Genomic DNA, 21282 nt, shown 5'->3' with positions numbered 1-21282 from the left:
GGGTAAAATGACTCAGCTACTGCACTCAGGCACAAATTCCAGGTACTTTTACTTTACTTGAATCTTTATATGTCATGCAGTTTTACACTTCTAGGGCACGAGTCTGCAACTTTTATAAACAAAAGACCCACTTTTGGCAAAAAAAAAAAAAAAAATAGAATTTAAATATCTCACTGGAGCTGCAAAACATATTTGAGCCTTAAAATGTAGGTAACACAGCCTATTAAGTCTTAAATAGCCCAGAAACTGATTTTAAATGGATTTTTTGAACAGATTTCACCCTGCAATTGATTTTAAATGCTCAGAAAATTAAAATTATGGTCTTCTCTTTTAGCATCTTCACGTCTGATGGTAAATCCATTGACACAGTGCCATTGACACAGTGCCCTTGGGTATATGGATAGGTGACAAGCTTTCATTTAATGTACATGTTGCTACTCTAGTTAGGAAGTTTAAAGTGAAAATTGGCTTTTATTTTAGAAATAAGTCTTGTTTTAATTTCAGTGCTGAGAAAAAAACTAGTGGAAGCAGCTTTTCTGTCTGCAACCAGCCTTGATTCAGTGTACCATCATGTATCGCTATTCTCTATGTTTTATTACAAATGCAAAGTCACTTACTCATCAGTGCGTTCTACAGTGTGTGCAGTGTACACTGCAGTGTGCAAACAATACCCTACCGTAATATTCATCCAAAAACATTGTGTATAATAGTAAAACTCTGACAGGGAACATTTTACCGCACAATAAATACATTTACTTTTTATACTTAATGTACATTTTAACATCATTTACATACTTTTACTTAAGTAAGATTTTGAATGCATGACTTTACTTGTAGTGGAGTGATGTATTACCGTAGATCTTTCTGAATACGTCTCCCACCACTGTAAGAGGATTGTCCTGGTGAAATAAAGATAATATGATAAACCTTTAAACTACTAAACTGTTGAGGACTTTTGGCTCGGCTGGAATCATTGACCCTGGGGCAAAAAGTTACGACTGGGCCACAATAGGCCTTTTAAACAGATGATATTGTGACATGTCATGTGCCAGATTTCCATCCACACATGATTTATCTGAATTTCAGCAGAAGAAAATGTAAATCAATTCACATTTACATCCACGACTGTTATGCAAATTATAAGTTGAGCAGTAGGTGGCACATATTCTCCAGTCAGGTATCATTATACCACTGCAGAAGAAGAGGACGCAGCAAGGTTACATGATTAAAAGAGTGCCAGTCAAAGATGTACAAAATATGATGAAAATTTGGAATTGATGTTCATTAGGACATTTGCCAGTCAAGGTAGTTATTTGAAACACTTAGATGGTGCAGCTTGGACACATCATCAGTGATATACCCAGGGTCACGGGGTCTCAGGTTCGTGTCCAAGCAGCACTGCCCTCTTGATCCACAGCCACTTTGAGGCTTTATCTGCAGCCTCACTGATGTTTCTAGCAGCTTTCCTCTCCTGCAACCCTCTGAGGCCAAGGAGCCTGAGTGCCTGTTGCACAGATTGCCCTGGGAACCCTGCAGCCCACTGTGATTGGCTCACAGCGGGCCCTCCACTCACTCTCTCTACAGGCCTCTAATGGCTCAAGGTATTTGGCCTTCTTTTGCTCAAGGGCCTCCTCCATCAGGTCTTCCCATGGGACCGTAAGTTCCAGCAGCACTACTTGCTTTGTGGAGTCAGATAGCATCTTTCATTAGACCTTAATCAAAAAAGGTCAAATGAAAAATGCTATTGAGGTGCATTATGGGAAATGTAGGATCCAGAGCTTTTGGAGCTTGACCTACACTAGGATCTAAAAAGGTCAGGATATCTCTGTGTTCACTGCATCGCCTTTTGTTTTTAAAAATCTGTCTCCAAAAGTCCTCCAACTTTATGAAAGTACAAGTCAAAGGTTGACTGGCAACTCACAGAAATAAACCTACAGATCAAATAAAAGTTGCTCTCACAATGACATACAATAGAGACATCACCCTCCATTGCAAAAGAGGAATTTAAATCTTTAAGTAGCCTTAGCTGGAGGGTGTGTGCTCTGTGCGCTGTATTTCTTGAGAAGACTTCGGGTGTTTGGGGGTGGATCAGAGGATCATGTTTTTATCTTATCAGGCTTTTCTGGAGAGTGCTGTCAGTGCTGTCAGATTTCTAAACCACAGTGGTTTAGAAATCTGACTGTGGAGTCAAAATCCAAACTTGCTCATCTGGTTCAGACAGCCATGAGAGTCATGGGGAGGAAGGGACACCGATCCCTCCAGACACGGTATGAGCAGTCTGTTCTCAGACAAACACACATTGTGGGCTAGGCTTTTCATTTCTTCTGGACTATTACTGTAAGGCAGCAATACCTGTGCAGCTCCTGAGTCCAAGACATATTTTCCTATGGGGACAATAGCGTTTATCGTATCATATTGTATCATATCATAAGTCAGGAAGGTCTGTGTAACATTTTACTTGTAATAAACACCAGACATGTTACTGCTCTAAGAAAGAAGTCCAGACTTGATGACCTGGATTTTGCTTTGATCACTAATAAACACCTTTAACTCTCTGACCTGTCATCAGTTCAGGGTGAAGCAGACCAATCAGGTCTTACAGTTAACCAATCAAGAGGCCCATTACAGCCCCTATAAACCACAACCAAATAATATCATTACAGACTCAGCTCCTTTACTCAAGTCTTTTCTTCCCTCAGGTAATTCGTGTGAATGTTCTGCCCGAGCTGCTTGTCGCTGCTTGTAAACTATTTCACCTGAGGAGAGGCGTGGCAGCTGCAGGGAAACTGACTTCCTCTACACCTGCAGACTGTCTGTAGGAGTAAACCCATCATGCATCACTTAATATTGAGAATGGTAAAAAAAGAGGAGGTCCTTGTCTGAAAAATCGTTTTACCGAGAAACTAAAGTGTCCAAGAGTTTTTACTTTTCACTAAATAGATGCTGTTAACAGAAATAACTGACCATTTTTGTCTTCTTTTGCTTAATATTTCTGTCATAAAGGATAATAATCTCTCACTTACATATTTCATAAGTATGTTTTTGACATTTTGAACATTTTAAAGTTTGGGGAGGAAAAAACCTCCAGACAGATGTGGTTGAATCTCCCTTAGTGTGTGCACACATACTGAAGGTTTACAGCTTAAAGGCCTTAAAGGGATAGTGCACCCAAAAATGAAAATTCAGCCATTATCTACTCACCCATATGCCGAGGGAGGCTCAGGTGAAGTTTTAGAGTCCTCACATCCCTTGCGGAGATCCCAGGGGAGAGGGGATAGCAACACAACTCCACCTAATGGAGGCTGACGGCGCCCCAGATTCAAACTTCTAAGAACACATAACTGAAAGCACAAAATATCTCCATACTGCTCGTCCGTAGTGATCCAAGTGTCCTGAAGCCCCGACATAAAAAGTTGTTTGGAAAAACGTCATTTGAACTCAGTGTAGCCTGTAGCTCTAACTGCCTCTCTGTACACTGCGCTTGTTTTAATCTGGGGCGCTGTCAGCCTCCATTAGGTGGAGTTATGTTGCTACCCCCTCTCCCCTTGGATCTCCGCAAGGGATGTGAGGACTCTAAAACTTCACCTGAGCCTCCCTCGGCATATGGGTGAGAAGATAATGGCTGAATTTTAATTTTTGGGTGCACTATCCCTATAAAAGCCTGTTTTTAATAAAAGCTTTATACTGCCACTGACAGGATTCTACATGAACATGCACGTTTCAAACAGGCATCTCTATTTTACATGACAGATTTCCTTTTTGTGCCATTTTGTCTCTCACTGGTTTTAAGAGGCTCGGGGCTCTTTGGGAAATAATTGATGACTCAGCAGTTCTCATACTAAATAATGAATCAGGGTGTTTTAAAGTCTGTCTTAAACTACGACTGCTGCTTGTTTAGTCATTAATATTCAAATGTTATAGAGAAATACTGTGAATCCAGATTTAAAACCAAGTTGTCTGAGGCTTGAAAGGACAGTTCGCTGCATAATCAAAAATACATATTTTACCTGTAGTTCCTACATGAAACTGCTCCCAACAAGGTCTGTGGATTATCTTTAGTAACCAGGTCATGATTGTTGGAAAGAGACATTGCTGATGAGTTTTTCAAATGTATTTTTTGGCACTTTGAGCACCACAGGCTGAGTGCCATCTAGTTCCATTATACTGGAGAGAAGGCAGACATCTCTACAGCTGATATCTCCAACACTCAGCAACTCACACCAAAACAATCTAGACTGATAAACAGCACTACAAGTAAGAGGAAAAATATGTATTTTGGTTTAGGGAGTGAACTGTCCTTTTATGGTAATTAATTTAAATCAGAATCTGAAATACTTTATAGATCCCTGAGGGGAAATTGTGATTCCTTTCAGTCACTCTGATGAAGATAGATAACTACAAGAAGTGAAAATAAGAGTATGAAATAGATGTAAATATAAAGCAATAAAATAAAATAGAAATGAGAATATGAGTGTGAAATTCAACGATATATGCATTAATAGAATAAAACAAGAATAGAATAAAAGTAAAAAAACATATTTTGTTAAAAAACAAACAAAAAAGGCTGCAGTGAATCTTTTCTGTTGGTGAATGAGGCTCCAAACAGCCAACATATATGAAACACTTACTAATGCTTGTCAGACCAGTGATCATATCTCCTCAAGCACTGGAGGACGTATTAACAACCTGGCTGCCTCATCAGTGATCTATATGACAAAAGCAATGTGTCTTAACAGAAAAAAAACACCATTGTGTCCAAACAGCGTCTCATTACTTTAGTTTCTCAAACATTTATTTCCTTGTTCTACAGCTCAGGTTTAAATGGAGAATTCACACATGATGAGTCTGATGAGTTTGATTCTTTATTAAAATTTCAGTATAAACCACACAATACAAAAGTACACACATTTAAAAACAAACATTTGTTTACACCAAAGACATTGTTTTAAAAAGCCTCAGCCTCAGTCTAGGCTGGAGGCATCAGAGGCTGAAATTTACATCAGCCTCAATAAACTCAAAGTACTATAAATGTTTCTTAGTCACTTCTATATATCTGTATCCCACTGACAAATGTAAACAACAATATCTTTAAAAACTAAACCCTATCTAGATTTCAAGTCATTTTCTACAATCCTACTGCTCCTGTTTATTAAAATCAAACAACAATAGTAAAATGAATTAAAATTAATAAAAGGCACATATTATTGTCACATCTACATTAAAAACTGTTTGTGCGCTACTTAAACTCCCTAAAAACAGACACGGAGTGATTACCTTTGCAAACAGAGTTAAGTTTCAGCAGGACTTTAGGTGTTTGGCCTGAATATGAGATTCCCACAGAGCTGTGAGAACAATAAAACAGGTGTAGTGAGAACAAAGCCTGCTGAGCGTTTTGAGTTTAAATCCCACTGGAGCTGCTGATTTTGGACAATACCTTCCTCTAACTCACCTATTTCAGGCTGGTTTTTCTTTCTTGTTGGCATCATGTGTTTGGCTATTTTAAAACACTAAATCTAACTGAATTTGAGGCGTCTATATCGTGGTGGGGTCGGGCTCAGTGAGGATGGGGGCGGTGAAGCTGACTCGGACGTCCCGCGGATAAAAACCCTGAAGAACCCCGTCGACAACAACATCAGGGAGATCTGCAGGACGAGACACAGCTCAGGGTTTATACAGTCTGACCAAGGTCTGCATGTTTTTTAATGCTTTTCAATTCAAAACAACAAAATGCACAGAGTCAGCAGCTGTTTCTGTGTTTTCTCAGAGTTTGTCCTACCTGACATGTTGTCGCAGAGATAAGGATCCTGAAAAAATCCCAACACCTGCTGATTTTCTAACGGATAACTGAGGAAACAAAAGTAAAATATGATTGTCAGTCATATGCAACAGCAATTCTTCAAATACCAACATTCGATACATTCATTCATTCATAGTCTGTAACCTCTTATCCTGTTGGGGGTTGTGGGGGGGCTGGAGCTTATCCCAGCTGACACTGGGAGAGAGGCATGGTACACCCTGGACAGGTCACCAGACTATGACAGGGCTGACACATAGAGACAGACAACCATTCACACTCACATTCACACCTACGGACAATTTAGAGTCACCTGTTAACCTGCATGTCTTTAGACTGTGGGAGGAAGCCGGAGTACTCTGAGAAAACCCACGCTGACACAGGGAGAACATGCAAAATCTGCACAGAAGGGCTCCCCCACCCTGGGTTCGAACCAAGAACCCTCTTGTTGGGAGGCGACAATGCTAACCACTCCACGACCATGCAAAATTATAGGCACACCAATAATTCCTTGTCCAGTGGGAGTTAAAATAAACAGTGCTCAAGTTGTTGGTGCAATGGACGCAACAAGAATGACCCGAAATACACAAATTAATCAATGCGAATAAAGCGAGTAGCGCAATTTTGCATCACATCTGACTTTCAGCAACTGATCTGCGGCACAATAGCCAATCAGCACTGAGATCCTCCGGGGACGCATGATGCTGAGGACGTTCATTCATTGGTCAGCAATTTCATACGTGTATGACACAAGTTTGAATGCCAGAATATCATGTGTTGACTCGCTGAATCGATGAATCATGAACTTCCACCAGTCCGTCCTCAGCGTCATACGTCCCCGAAAGACCTCAATGCTGATTGGCTATCGCGGTGTGAATCAGTCAATGAAGTTCAGATTTTTCAACTCTCGCAAAAAAGCGTATGACCGGAAACCACGCTACTTGCTTCATTCGAGCTGTTTAATTCATGTTTTTCGCCTCGCGTCCATCATGTCGCCCACGTCTTTACGTTGAGTTTGCATGTAATTCACTCGTGCACATTGTTTTATTGCGCCCTGTGCGAACACAACAAAAGAAAAGTACCTCGTAAGAAAATTACTTCAGTAACTTCATTTGATGCAGTTTATTACATCAGTGTATGAGGTTCTAACAGGTTCTTGACAACTAATAACAAATGTGAATGCTTGTTAATTGTCATTAAGTATCCAGAACCAGACAAATGACAAAATACAGGCTGTCCATGTGGAACTGTTGAAGGTCGAGATGTCCACCGTTCTGGGCTGACAGAGTAAGCAGTGCATACAGTAATATGACTGTTGTTCCCCGTCATTTGAAATGCAAACAGGGTCTGGCTGTAGTCATTAAAATGCTTCGGTCATCACTGAAACAATGGTGCTGCAGAGACAAGAAGAGTAATCTCCTGTGCACAGGGCTCAGTAATCCTACAGATGCTACATTCCTTCTAGTGGGCACAGGACGTATAGTGTAACACATAAATACAGAGAGAGAAAGGGGAAATACTAGTTACCCAACAGCAACTCGACACTAGTAAAGCTCTCACCTGTAATCCTGACTGTCCAGTTCATCCAGTGATCTGAAATTAGAGCACAAATCTGTTACAGATTACCTGCAGGGACATGGTCACAAACAACAACTGTAAGGCTACTCTGATACAGAAAGTTAAGTCCTTTTGTGTATAAAGTTGCAATAACTCTTTATAAAGAGGACAATCCCTCTCGCCCACATACAGCACACGACTGTACTACATAATAAGTTGTTTATGTCTTTTATGTATATTAGGGAAGCAGCCAGAGCTAGCCAGTGGATCTGGATGAGAAAAAATAATGTCAGTTGGGGGCCAGCAGGGGGAACTACTAAGCAGGGTACATAACTCCTTGAGATCAGGTGGAGAGATCCACCAATCAGTCCTCTCAGGAGAAAATCCAGGAAGAGGAAGGTTATTTAAGTGTGGGAGTGGCCTATTTGAATCCCTTTTGTTTGAGATCATGCTGTAAGGTGAGTGTGTTTGCTGATCCTGTGAGTTTATCTATCTCCTTTAACTTTAGCTTATATTGGAGTTATGCTATGTAGAGTGTGAAATAGAGTATGGTGAATGTGCTAGGAAAGGTAGTATCAGCACTGCTTCTCCCTGGAGCTCGCATGAATGGAGCCTGGGTTTGTTGAAGGTAGCAGTGCTGTTTGGGCTGAGAAAGCCTGTGAGTTTATCTTCTCTATCTCCTTTAACTTTAGCTTATATTGGAGTTATGCTATGTAGCGTGTGAAATAGAGTATGGTGAATGTGCTAGGAAAGGCAGTATCAGCACTGCTTCTACCTGGAGCTCGCATGAACGGAGCCTGAGTTTGTTGAAGGTGGCAGTGCTGTTTGGGTTGAGAAAGCCATGTGTAAGTAAGGTAAAGGAGGTTGTTGGGTTGGTGCGGGGAGCAGTGAGACCTGGCATTAGGGGAGTGTCTCTGGGACGCCAGAGATCACTGTATAGCCTCCTGGAGGTGTCGTGGGACCAACTAGACAAAACACCGGTGAAAGGAGGTTCCCACCTGATGACCCCAAAGACATGTTAGTTATCACTGCTCACTGGTCTGTATAGTTAAGCCTTGCCATAACAGCTTATCATAGGGCTTAGGAGGTTATTCACTGAGCGCTGATCCTTTCTCTACAGCACAAATTTCTTGTGTTTATTTGAATTGAATTATGTATATTCAATTAAGTAAAGCAGAGACAAAAACAATATGTAGCCTGGTCCAAACTGGAGATTAAAACCTTTACCACTGATATTATTATTATTACGTATATCTGAATGTTTCTCCTTCCTGGATCATTACTGTGGGTCAGAGTCAGAGCTGCTGCTGCTCCACACCACTGTGAGAAATGCGTCTAAAGTTTTATTATGTTGCTGCATTGCCCCCAATCCTAAAAATAGAGGGTGTAAATATAGCGACATGTCTAACATCTGTGGGTGCAGTGAGAGGAGAGTGGACTGAAGGACTCACTCCATGCTGCTGTTCTTGATCCCTGTGTGAAAGTGTTTCACATGGAGGAAGTCCAGCAGCACCTGCGGCACATCTTCATTCTGATAGATGATGTCCTGCAGCGACACGTAACAATCGGACTCTTAAAAATGTGTCTTTGGTTCAGATCCAAAGAGGTTTATGAAGGTTTATTAATGATCAAGTGGCAAAACAAAACACATTTTCACTACCTGGTACATCAGTGAATCATCATATGTTTAGCATCTAAGTAAAATAAAGTCTTTGTTTAGTGCAGTTTTACTCCTTTGACACATTTCCTTGGTGCACAGGAGAAAAATGACCTTTCTACAAACTGTGCTTTGATAAAATATTCATGTAGCACATTCAAATATTTTGTAGTTATTTTCCAGAATGGTTAGTAAACTTTAGATTTAACATTTTCAAGTACAAATATTACTATTAAAAATATTAAAATTAAGATTATTATTTGGAAAATAAAAAGATTTATTAACATACTGATAATAATATGTTTATTTAATAACAATAACCATCAAGAGAAATATAAAATATTCAAAAGAAATTGTTTTTATTTTGTGTTATCTGCTGTTTTAATTCCATTATTTTATTTTTCTTTTTTTATTATGTATCATAAATATCATGATTTTCTTTTAGCATTTTGTGTTGCATTTGAGGTATAAATTGTGCTATAAAAATAAAGTTTATTGTTGTTATTAATATTAATAATATTCTTTTTTGTTGATTATTTCATTTATTTATTTATTTTTACTTTTTTTGTGGTACAGTGAATTTAAAAATCAGACCTGCCCTCCAGTCCAAAGTTTGAGAAAAATTCCTCCATGTTTTCTTTATTACATATACATATATATATATTTTCTATTTTTCTGTAATTAACAATATATTGATATGTAAACAAGTATTTATTCATTTATGGGTATGTGGGTATACACACATGCATATAGTGGCAGAATTACGTATATTCATACCTTGTATAATTCATACCCTCACCTGTTCATATATAAAAAGATAGCAGGACAAGTTGATTAAGATATATATGTATTACTAATATTTATATTTATTTTTTTGGAGGGCAAAATACAATTGTTATTATATATATATATATATATATATATATATATATATATATATATATATATATATATATATATATATATATATATATATATATATATATATAAATCATACATTTAGACTGGTTTATTCTCATAATTAAAATAATAGGATAATTGGTAATTTATATTATATACTGAGATAGTTTTTTGTAAGATAAATATTTGGTAATTAATATTATATACATATGCATAGGTTATTTTTGTGTGACAAAGTTAAAAGGTAAGAGTCTTAGGTACGGCTTTGTCTATATAAGGAAACTGTGTTTCATTTCATTCACTGACTTACTGAGAAGGGTGGGATTTAATAAGTTTATACTTCCTCCAACTCCTTTTCATTATTTGTTAATATTACTTCCTGTCTGTCTGTTTGTTTGTATGTTCATGTCTTTTTTTTTACATGCTAGAAATACGTATTAAATATCAAATATCAATACATCACAACTTGTTCACCTGCCTTAGCAAAATATCTGATGCTCGAATCCCAACTGCTCCAGATCAAAAACTAAACATAGATCACACACTGCAACCATTTTAGATTCTTTAATCTTTCCATTGTCTCCCTGATGCTTTAAGGGTTACTTTTAAACATTCATACATCTACCTCTGACCACTGATGGGAGCCTTAGGTCTTCAAACAGGGACCCTGTCGCGGTATTCTCCATCTAAACTTATTCATTCTTTTACTTTTCTTATTCATATAAAGTACTTTTTTAACTTGTTTTGAAATGTACTTTTTATCAAGTCAAAATCCTTGTAAGAGATTTCACGTTAGCAGGACAGCAGCTTGCTGAATCCTACTGGAGAGTGGTTGAGGACACTCTCCCCTCACTGTGCGGACTCCTGGATGTGTTACCTGGATGTAGTCTTCCAGCTCGTGCCTCCTCTGCTCCAGAGGCTTGGTCCTCAGATGGGGGTTCCTTTTGCTCGGGAAGTCTGGAGTGTGGATGATCTTCCTGAGCTGCAGGTGACACAAGATACAATATGAAGACTCAGATCAGCTGTGACGAACAGGACGGGACATGACACGTAAAATGGAACTCTGTGGAGTTTGATCACCAGAAGCACTTCTATGAATGAGTCCTATTTTGCACATCAAACTGTGTGACGTGATTCACATCTTGTTGTTTTGTTTCTCACTGTTCCATATTTGACTTTAGGTTGGTAGTGAATCAAGAGACGTAGCAGTGCAGCAAAAAAGGCCAGAGAAGAAGAAGGTGAGTTTTATCTACTGAACACAAATGCAAACAATGCACAATTCAAAATATTCAAAAATAGTACAATATTACCTCAAGTTCTTTGCACATTAACTTTAATATTACACTGATGCTGCAGATTTTGTGCATTGTGTGTGTGTGTGTGTGTGTTTGTGTGTGTGTTTTACATACTTTGTTCTATGTCATTGCTTATTTTATTGTTTCATCTTGTGTTGTATAACGACAATAAAGCTGAACCTTGAACCGAATGTTTAATGAGGAAGGAAACGTGCTGCACATTTAAGTTTGAGACATTTGGGCTGTATAATAAAGCTGTGATAGCATTATTCTTAAACCTTGTAGCGACTACTGTCAATGCAAAAAGCCGCTGAGAGGCTGAGTAGGCTTGTCACTGTGACTCGTTCAAAAACCCTGAACAGCATTTCACTCATCCTTTGTGTGCAACAGACAGTTTAATGGCTGATGCTGACTGATGTCTATGATGAGTAGACTTCTCCTGAACCTCCTCCTTAACAGTATACATCTCACAGAATAATATGCAGAGCTACACACAGTACACAGTGATTCAATAACAACATATTAATTGTGAACGTACTTTTCTGTGGAGACTCTGGAACTCGCTGCTTCTTCTCAGCACAAAATGTTTCCTCCCGTTGAACAAAACTTCAACTCTGAAAAGCTGCAAAGAAAAAACAGAGACACAGGATTAATTCACAGTCTGTCATTTAGAAAATGTAATAGTCTGTTTGAACATTTAAAGTTGCACTGACATGCTTTTAAAACTGATGAAGAAAATGAAGACAATACACTTTTGCTAAGTTGTCATTTAAAACATCGTCCCATTAAATGCAGATAGACGTGTAGCATCAATCAAATATCAGACACAGATGACTATAAATGCCACACATGATAAAGCTTCAACTAATACTGTAGTACAGATTTCTCTTTCGGTATATCACATAAAAACTGCCATGAACAAGGCAATTAAGGACTTACATAAACTTGAAGTAAAAAAAAAAGTGTGCAGTGTTAATCTCATAAATTTGCGTCATGATTCAGCCACACAATTTCTCCAGCAGGAGGAGGCACAGAGCTTCAGATACATCCTCAGGAAATCAGTGTAGACAGACGAGCATGGATGTGTCACACCACTGAAACTTTATCACCTTTAATTCATATTTATATTTGTATATTTAATACATCCCTATACACTATATGTAGGCCTGTTGATCATGTTACTGTCTGTGGGTTTATATGATTATTTCTGATTTCTCTTGTTTTTAATCAGAGATGGGTTCTTCATTTTTTTGCAGTTTGTTGTGCAGGACAAACTGCAGGACGTCCTCATACAGTTACAGCTTACAAAAATGTATCAGTAATGTAAACAAAAAACAGCATGAGTCTGATGTCGTGTGTTCTCAGATTGAGGTGATAAAACCAAACAGGTCAGTTCAGCCCGCTGCAGCAAATTCCCCAGGCTGGTGTCACATTTTAACTTTTTAACATGTAGGTGTGGATGTGATTCATTAGACATGAATAAGTAGCTGAGCGTTCTCTGGAAGTTTGACTAGTTTCATGGGAACAAAAGATGAACTTCAGGCACGCATGCGTGGAGCAGGAACAGATGCGTTTGAATGAAGTTATAAAGCCTTTATTTCAAAACATGGCTGCTTAGATTACAAACACTGACCGATTTCAACTCTCTGGCACCCTGACGAAGACCTCCTGCTCAGAGTCGAAACCGGTCATCTTTTGTTCCCATGTGCTGACCCTTTTCTTCAAGAGCCCCTGTGTTATTTCTTGAGTATCATGCGATTAAGACGGTCCTCGAGCACACTACTATCTCGTTCTTCAAAATTTGACTAGTTTCACTTCAGACTGCTGCGCTTAACTCAGTTTATAATCACACCAGTGAACTACTGTAGCAAAACAGAGTTATTAAACTGAGACTCTGCAGCCTTAATGAATCCTTAAACAGGATACACCAACGTCTGTGGTTTAAAATGTGGGATGCTGTGTGTCAGAGTGTGTGTGTGTGTTTTCAGGGCGAGTGGGAACATATACAGCGGTATAATGTCACCAGTGTTTTACAGCTTTCTGCACCGATCACTGTTTGAAAATGGAACAACATAACATTATATGTCCAACTACAGAAAAACCTTTCAGACAGGTCAGAGGCCCGAACCACCTCAACTGACCCCTTTTAACATGAAGGAGCAGCGGCTCTACTCCGAGCTCTCTCCAGATGTCCGAGCTCCTCACCCTGTCTCTAAGGCTGAGCCCAGACACTGCACAGAGGAAACTCACTTCAGCCACTTGTATCCACGACCTCATTCTTTCAGTCACTACCCAGAGCTCATGACCACAGGTGAGGGTTGGGACATAGATGGACCAATAAATCGAAAGTTTCGCCTTCCAGCTCAGCTCCCTCTTCACCACGACAGTCCGGCATGGTGTCTGCATCACTGTAGACGCTGCACCCAAACGCCGATCCATCTCACGCTCCATTCTAACCTCACTCATGAATAAGACCCTGAGATACTTGAACTCCCTCGCTTGGGGCAGTAACTCTCTCCAAACCCAGAAGGAGCAATCCACTGTTTTCCAGCAGTGAACCATGGCCTCAGACTTTAAGGTGCTGACTCTCATCCCGACCACTTCACCAGTGCCTGCTGGAGGTCACGGTGTGATGAAGCCAACAGAACCACATCATCTGCAAAGAACCAGACTCCTTCCACCCCTCACTGCACCTTGAGATCTTGTCCATGAATATCACAAACAGGAAAAGGGACAACCCTGGTGGAGGCCAACACCCACCGAGAACGCGTTTGACTTTGTGATAAGTATGTGGGCGCAGCTCTCACTTTGCTAATACAGGGACTTTTCAATATCTTGTGCAATATTTTCTCAACATCATGTGCAATACTACTCATTGTCATATCATATACAATAAAACACAGATTATAGATAGATATTTAATACTGAGTGTGTGACCCTGACCAAGGGGACCCACTGGTTGTTACTGTTTTTTTAGTGAACGTTAATTGTTGTTACTGTATTTTGTGTTACTGTAATTGAAGCACTTTCTGGCACAAGAATTTCTCTCGGTATAATAAAGTTCTCTTGAATTCAAGTAAAAGACGACTTCTTCCACCAGAATGAAAGACTGCTTAAGACTGTACATTGTTTCCTCCTCCTGCTCAGAGGCACGCCTGAAGGTGTGTAAACATAACTCAGCTCTTTGAGGTAAAACGCAAACATATTTACGACAAAGATATATTTTACCTTTCAGTGGTACAAAGACCTGTTTTTAGGAACAGAACAGTTTTTAGGAACACAAAACAAATGATGACATTATAAATGATGAATTAATATAGATTCAACTTCCCAACAATATTTAAAACAGTTTCAATTATTGACCGATTGCAACAGTTAAAAACTGATCACATGTCAATGCATCAATAATAAGATCCACTCATAGTAGTACAAGAGTGACGGGCAATTTTGCATAATGACTTTTACCTTTGATATCTGAAGTGCAGTTTGTTGCCAATGCTTCTGTACTTTTACTAGAATTTTAAATCCAGGACTTTTACATGTAATGGAGTATTTACATGGTGTGAGGTTAGGTTGATCCGAGTATTACCAGCTGACCTTTATTCTTTAATTTTATTAATATTGATTTATTTTTCTATATATTCTAAATTAGTTGCACACCTACTTTGTGTCTATGTATTTTATTCAGTCATTTTTATTTGTTTTATTCATTTATCATTATTTTACTCTCATGAGCTAGGAGGGGATTTTTGATTGATGTGGGAGGTTTAAAAGTGTAAATATTTCTGTTTAAAAAAAAACATGAAATATGTGCTACTGTATCATTACATATGCAAACTGCTGAATAAAATTTGGTCATTAAAAAAAATAAATAAAAAAGCTCCAAAAGTAAAAGTGCCCTCAATGCAGAATGGCGCAGTTTAGAATAATGTAAATTATATTATGGGTTTTAATTATTGATTAATTAATGTGTTCATCTCTTTAACGCTGCAGCTGTTGCAGTGGAGCTGATTTTAATAACTTTATATTCTGCTGGGTAGCTCATACAGTTTTATCCTAATCTATAATAAAACAACATAATGTATTTGCCAATTATATTGTGTATTATTACCTGAATCTGCAAAGTAACTGAAGTTATCACACAAATGTGGTGGAGTAAAAAAGTAGGGACACTTGCCTCTTAAGTGTAGTGGAGTATAAAGCAGCAGATAATGAAAGTAAAGCACGAGCAGCCTACCTCTAATCTGTACTTAAATACAGCACTTGAGGTAGTTTTTCCATCACAGCTACTTTTACTTGAGCTAAATTCAGATGTAAGACTCCACTGTTGCTGTTACAGTTTTAAATGATGTGAGTATTTCGTGCACATCTGGATAGAAATGGTTTAAACCCCGAGCTGACCTCAGTCTGACTCCTCCTGCAGGTTACCTGGCTCACCTGGTGTCGCATTCACCTTCACACCAAACTACAAACAGGCGGTTTAAAACACAGTAGCCTAAATGGTGATTATGGAGGAGTGAAAGTGTTTTACTCTGCTCAGGAGAGGGAATACGAGTTAGAGGACAGATCAAACATCGTGCTCACCTTTCTGGACTTTCCCGACTCATCCACTTCCCTCTCCATCGATGGGATCGATACTTCAATCATCGGGAACTCTTCCTCCAGCACCATCGGACCCAGTCAGCTGTGAATGTGCCAGGTTCACTTTGTGTCACTGAGTTTAACTTCTGTCGGTTTGCTCCGCTCACAGGAACTGAAAACATAAAACACACTAACCAGTGTTTCTCCCTGTATGTGTGTGTGTGACTGTCGGCTTCTTCCTGGGCTCCACCTACACACTAATTGGACAAACACAACCACATGGCGCGTTCAGGGACATTAAAGGTGCAGTCCGACATTTAGGTACAAAAGTCCTGTCCCTGTCCCTGTCTCTGTCTGCTGCTGGAGCAGGAAGGACAATAACCAGGATTTAGTTTATATGAAGGTTACAGAAACAACACAGGGCTGGAGTTTGATGTCTGTGTGACGTTCAGTGGGTGGAGAGCTGTGGTGGAAGGTACTTTGACTCAAGTACCATGGGCGGATTATGAGACAATGGGCCCCTGGGCACAAATATACAAGGGGCCCCACTACCTCTCTGACATACGAGTAAGTCACGCAGATTTTATGGTGGTTTGTGTCTTTTTGTGGGTGTTTTGTTTTCCTTTGACATAATGTTGTGTCCCTTTTTAGTCATTTTTTGTCTCCTTGTGGGTGTTTTGTTGTTTTTTTGTAGACATTCAGATCCCTTTGAGGTCATTTCTTGTCTTGTTGAGGACATTTTGGTCTCTTTTTTGATCGTTTAATGTCTCTTTGTAGCCATTTTGTGTCTCCTTTTGATAGTTTTGTGGTCTTTTGACATAATTTTGTGTCTTTTTTGGATCTTTTATGTCTCTTTTTGGTCATTTTTTTTTGTTTCCTTGTGATTCTTTTGTTATTTTTTGTAGTCGTTTAGAAAATTTTGTGTCTTATTGAGGAAATTTTGTCTTGTTTGGTTGTTTAGTGTCTAGTTGTAGTCATTTTGTGTCTCCTTGTGATTGTTTTGTTGTCCTTCAACATAATTTTGTGTCTTTTTTTTGTTGTTTTATGTCTCTTAGTCATTTTTTTGTCTTCTCATTCAGATCTTTTGAAGTCATTTTGTGTCTTACTGAGAAAACTTTGTCTTTTTCGGTTGTTAGTGTCTATTTGTAGCTGTTTTGTGTCTCTTTGTAGTCGTTTTGTGTCTCTTTTTTGTAATTTTTTGCCTTCTTTTGGTTGTTTTGTTTATGTAGTCATTCAGATCTCTTTGAAGTAATTTTGTCTTGTTGAGGAAATTTTTTGTCTTTCCATGTGTTTTTTTTTTAGTGTCTTTGTAGCCATTTTGTGTCTCCTTGTGATTGTTTTGTGGTTCTTTGACATAGAGTTACGTTTTTTTTGGTTGTTTTGTGTCTCTTTTTAGTCAATTTAGTGTCTTTTTTTGGTTGTTTAGCATCTATTTGTAACTCTGTGGTCATTTTTCTGTCTCCTTGTGGGTGTTTTGTTATTGTTTTGATCGTTTAGTGTCTATTTGTGACTCTTTGTGGTCATTTCCAATACATACAATACTATTCTGTAATAAAGTGAATTAAAAAAAGCAGTTTTATCACAGCTTTTTGTAAACATATGGGCCTGGTTTCATGAGACAAAAGACCAAAAGACAAGATTTCACGCAAACCTTTATTTGTCTCTCATAAGCCTCCCAGCACTGACAAAAAAGTGAAAACTGTTTTATAAGAGAGTTCATTTCTGCTTAAAAGATACAGCAAAAAACAAAACAATACTTGCAGTGAAGTTAAGCCTGACTGTCTTATCTTTCCTCCTTCCTCCAGAGAGGGAGTTTTCTAATTTATCTGTGTGAGAACGAAAAGATAAGAGCTTCTCACAGGAAGAGAAGAGGATACTTTGATTTAAGATATTTGCACAGTGAAGGTCAATATATATATATTTATATGCATATATAACAGACTATCAGAGGCAGGTAAACTGAGAAAAAAAGTGAACAAACTCAAGGCCACTTGTTTTAAAACTGAGAGCCGACAGAAAGCAACATCCCGTCACTTTCGAATCCAGGTTCACTTCTACTGTGAAACACAAAGTAAAACAAAAACAATTGATTGGATATAAAACGGGATGTAAACCCAGACCACACAGCACAACTGTGCTCACATCCTCTCAAGCCCAACACTCAGTGAGGAAAAGGTAAAGGAAAAAGGTGTCATGTTGCACTCTCAGTGAGGCATTTTTCCTCTGTCACTACTTAAATAGCACATACAGATGATTTTCCATGTGTTGATCTCCTCTGCAATCACATGCTCTGTCTGTGACCCATCGTCATGGGACTTATATCTTCCCGTCCCTGTTGCTGCTTATTGAAAAAGCAGGAGGCAGAAGAGCTTACTCAAGCAGCTCCGTGTGAGGACGCGTGACCTTTACGGAGTCACAGATCACGGCAGGGTAAAAATATAACAGCAATTTCGTCATCAGCGTGTTTTACTACGACTCCAGTGAATCCTTGCCCTGCTGGTGAACACTCATTGTATCTGAAATCACACTGTCAGCAGATACAGGCCATACACATTAACAAAAAGGAAGTTAGTCTTGGTTTGGTCTGTGGCAGACTTCTGATTTGAACATAAGCTTTGGACATATTCTTTCATGTTTTTCCCTGTTGGATTGGATTTAAAGACTTCCATCTTATCAAAAATATTCTGTAGCTGTTGTTTTATGCTGCTTTGTTTTAAGTGTCGTTTCTCCTACAGTACATTTCAGTTGATTTAATGAGGGTATTAAGACGTTTTACTGGATGACAAGAATTTCAACTGCAACTTAGATATTACTTGGCGTAAGGACCATTCACAGAAGTTTCTTTCACTGTTATTATACTTGGCTGTAGTACTGTGAGTCGTGGGTATATCCATTTAGGAGTGGTGGTTCTTACTGTCAGGTTTAGTCAGGTCAGAAACAAGGTTATCTTTATTTAAAGGAATAGTCCGACATCTTTTGCTTTCTTGCCACAAACTAGATAAGAGGATTGACACCATACTCATGTCCATTAAATATGAAGCTACAGCCAGGAGGCAGTTAGCTTAGCATAGATTCAAGATTCAAGAATTTTACTGCCATTATGGAAGCATAACAAATTGCAAAGTGTCAGTACAAAATATTGGCAATATTATCCTACAAAGATACATATAGTAGTCCAATGAGTGTGCAACCATCTCGGTAAAGGTATGGTACAACCAAGGGCGTGAACATAGACAGTGTAGGCAGTGTGGTTGCACTGTAGCCCATGGGAGAAGGGGGCCCATAAAGAGAGCAGGCCCTCCAACAGAGTGTTTGCCAGAGAACAGGGTCTTATAACTCAATTAACAAAGTGGGGGCAACTGCTATATATGCCGTTGTAAAGGCATTTCCATTATGGTTTCTTTTTCTTTTCTTTTTTTGATGTTATATTGAGCTCAGTTATGTTGAGGAGAAAAAAGGTTGGACAATTAAGAGATCTTATTTTAAATCTTCCCTTTCTCTTGGTGGTGGGTTTGAATTTGAATAAAACTGTATGAAAAAACAAGCATAATTCATGTCACAGAAATACGTTATTTTCTCCTTTGTTAATCATATTGCAACTTCTAAAATGTATTGTGGCAGCCAGCAGGGGCAAAACCCCCAGGCTGGAAGCCACTGACTTAGATTATACTCTAAAAGAGTTTCCATTCCTCACATCCAGAATAAATGGGTGTGAATGCTAAGAGCATTCAGCTATTTCTATTTCTATTCAGCTCATTGTTACACATTTAAGACAGCATTGCAGTGTAACGTCAGCCTTTCAAACAACCTTAAAGTATGGCACATCATTCACACATTAGTTGTATTATTCAATGTTTAAAGCCAGCAATACAGTGTGGCGTCAGCTATTCAGCATGCAGCATTCACACTCGCAATTTCTTCATTACACATATTCAGATGGTTTTAAGTGTTAAGGTTTTCACATATAAAGTCAGAGAGGAAAATCCAAAACCTAAACATGTTGACTGACACAGAACATTGGCTGCAGTTCTCGTTTCCTTTAACAGCTGATCAGGACGTGAAATGAAAGGGAATCAGGGAATCAGGAAATCAGGAAGTTGGACAGGAGTTTCACTATTACACACATACAGCTGTGTTTAAATTCCCTCTTCTGACACTGTTTTTAGAGGACTGTGAAGGCAAGTCCGCACAACTTTACGCACTGCAGTCTGTCATTCATAGACATACCAGCTGGTCCGGGGAGCGTGATGCAATTTGTCCGAGCCAGTGTGTGAATGAAAGAGAGCACTGTCATCCAGAATAACTGTGTTAGCGGACGCATTCTTGAGTTCTGCACACAGTTTGAATGTGATCTTTACTGCCATGCAAACTGGCATTCAGTATTTATCCACATACATACACGCCAACAAGATAATTATACATGATGGAAATATGATGCAGTGACTGTCAGCCTAAACAACTCTGGCATAAAATCAATGACTTATATGGACTATGGAATTTAATTCTTGAGATCCAGTTTGTTCTGTTTCACCTCAATCATATTTCTGATGTTTGTCTCCATATGGTTGGTTTAAACTTTCTTAAAGCTTCAAACTTATGTACAAGAAAAGTTTAGAAATGTGTTTTTAAATTTTGATTTAATGTGAGCCTTTGTTTCAGGTCTTTGTCGAATGAATTAAATTATACAGAGTGAGTGTGAGAGAGTGAAACATAAATGTGATCTGCCAGTAGAGGTCTCCCTACATCTTCATATTAAGGTCCAGATTTTTCTTCTCATCACAATTTGTCAGCATCAAGCCTTCAGCTCTCAGGTGAACGTCAAGCTGCTTACTGTTAGCGTACAAAAATCTCTTTCTTTTGACATTATTCAGTCTGAATGTGCCTTTTTATTGCCACAGTGAAAAGGGTTAAACCTTGTTGAAGACCGTCCACATTCAAGAACGTTCTGGACTGATAAATCTAATTTTATAAACTGGATACATTATGTCAGGTTTAAATATTACTTCCTTAAGTATTACTTTAATTTTCTAAGTGAAATCTGATGAATAGATACATCTCTGTGAAGGTCTACACCCATTGCAATGCATTTTTCTACAGTACAGTAAAGTAATATTGTGACCTGGAAACTGCAGAGTGAATGATGTCTTCCAAACTGTCCACCTGAAAGAAAGAACAAGACAGTTTGACCTGTGTACAGTGTACTAAATGTTTGTCCCTACACTGACTACCTCTGTTGTACTGATGCTTCACAAAGTCTGTACCAGATCAGAGCTATAAAGACTGCTTTGACTTTTAGAGCTCTGCAAGGTCCCCTAAAAATGAAATCATTTACTCTGTAACATCCAGACCTCTCTCAAAAATTGTCCTGGCTATGCTTTGCTATAAAAGAGATTGTATGCACTTGTATGCTCTGCAAATCTACCAAACACAACAAATTACTTCATACATGCACGTGCTTGCTTATTTTATGTGTTTCGCAACAGGCTACATGAAGAACA

The 21282-nt window shown here is 38.6% G+C and overlaps 1 protein-coding gene across 1 annotated transcript; it reads right to left on the bottom strand.

Moving 5' to 3' along the window:
• Nucleotides 1–4844: 4844 nt before the first annotated feature.
• Nucleotides 4845–16144, bottom strand: snx22 (sorting nexin 22). The gene is made up of 7 exons (XM_033634631.2): nucleotides 15788–16144; nucleotides 11742–11825; nucleotides 10786–10890; nucleotides 8803–8897; nucleotides 7355–7387; nucleotides 5777–5844; nucleotides 4845–5642 (listed from the first exon to the last, which is right to left on the bottom strand). The coding sequence occupies exons 1-7, from the start codon at nucleotides 15872–15874 to the stop codon at nucleotides 5533–5535; spliced, it is 582 nt and encodes a 193-aa protein (XP_033490522.1). The 5' UTR covers nucleotides 15875–16144; the 3' UTR covers nucleotides 4845–5532.
• Nucleotides 16145–21282: the final 5138 nt, after the last annotated feature.

Source organism: Epinephelus lanceolatus, chromosome 5 (genome assembly GCF_041903045.1).
Source record: "Epinephelus lanceolatus isolate andai-2023 chromosome 5, ASM4190304v1, whole genome shotgun sequence".
Classification (NCBI taxonomy): domain Eukaryota; kingdom Metazoa; phylum Chordata; class Actinopteri; order Perciformes; family Serranidae; genus Epinephelus; species Epinephelus lanceolatus.
The sequence above is the reverse complement of the archived record's forward strand: the minus strand, read 5'-3'. Positions and strand labels throughout refer to the sequence as shown.

Coding starts and splice junctions, on each gene's coding strand:
- snx22 (XM_033634631.2), bottom strand. CDS start 15,874: ATGGTGCTGGAGGAAGAGTTCCCGATGATTGAAGTATCGATCCCATCG. Junction 7,388..8,802: donor ATCAAGAACAGCAGCATGGA/GTGAGTCCTTCA, acceptor CTCTAATTTCAG/ATCACTGGATGAACTGGACA. Junction 5,845..7,354: donor CTGGACAGTCAGGATTACAG/GTGAGAGCTTTA, acceptor TTGTTTCCTCAG/TTATCCGTTAGAAAATCAGC.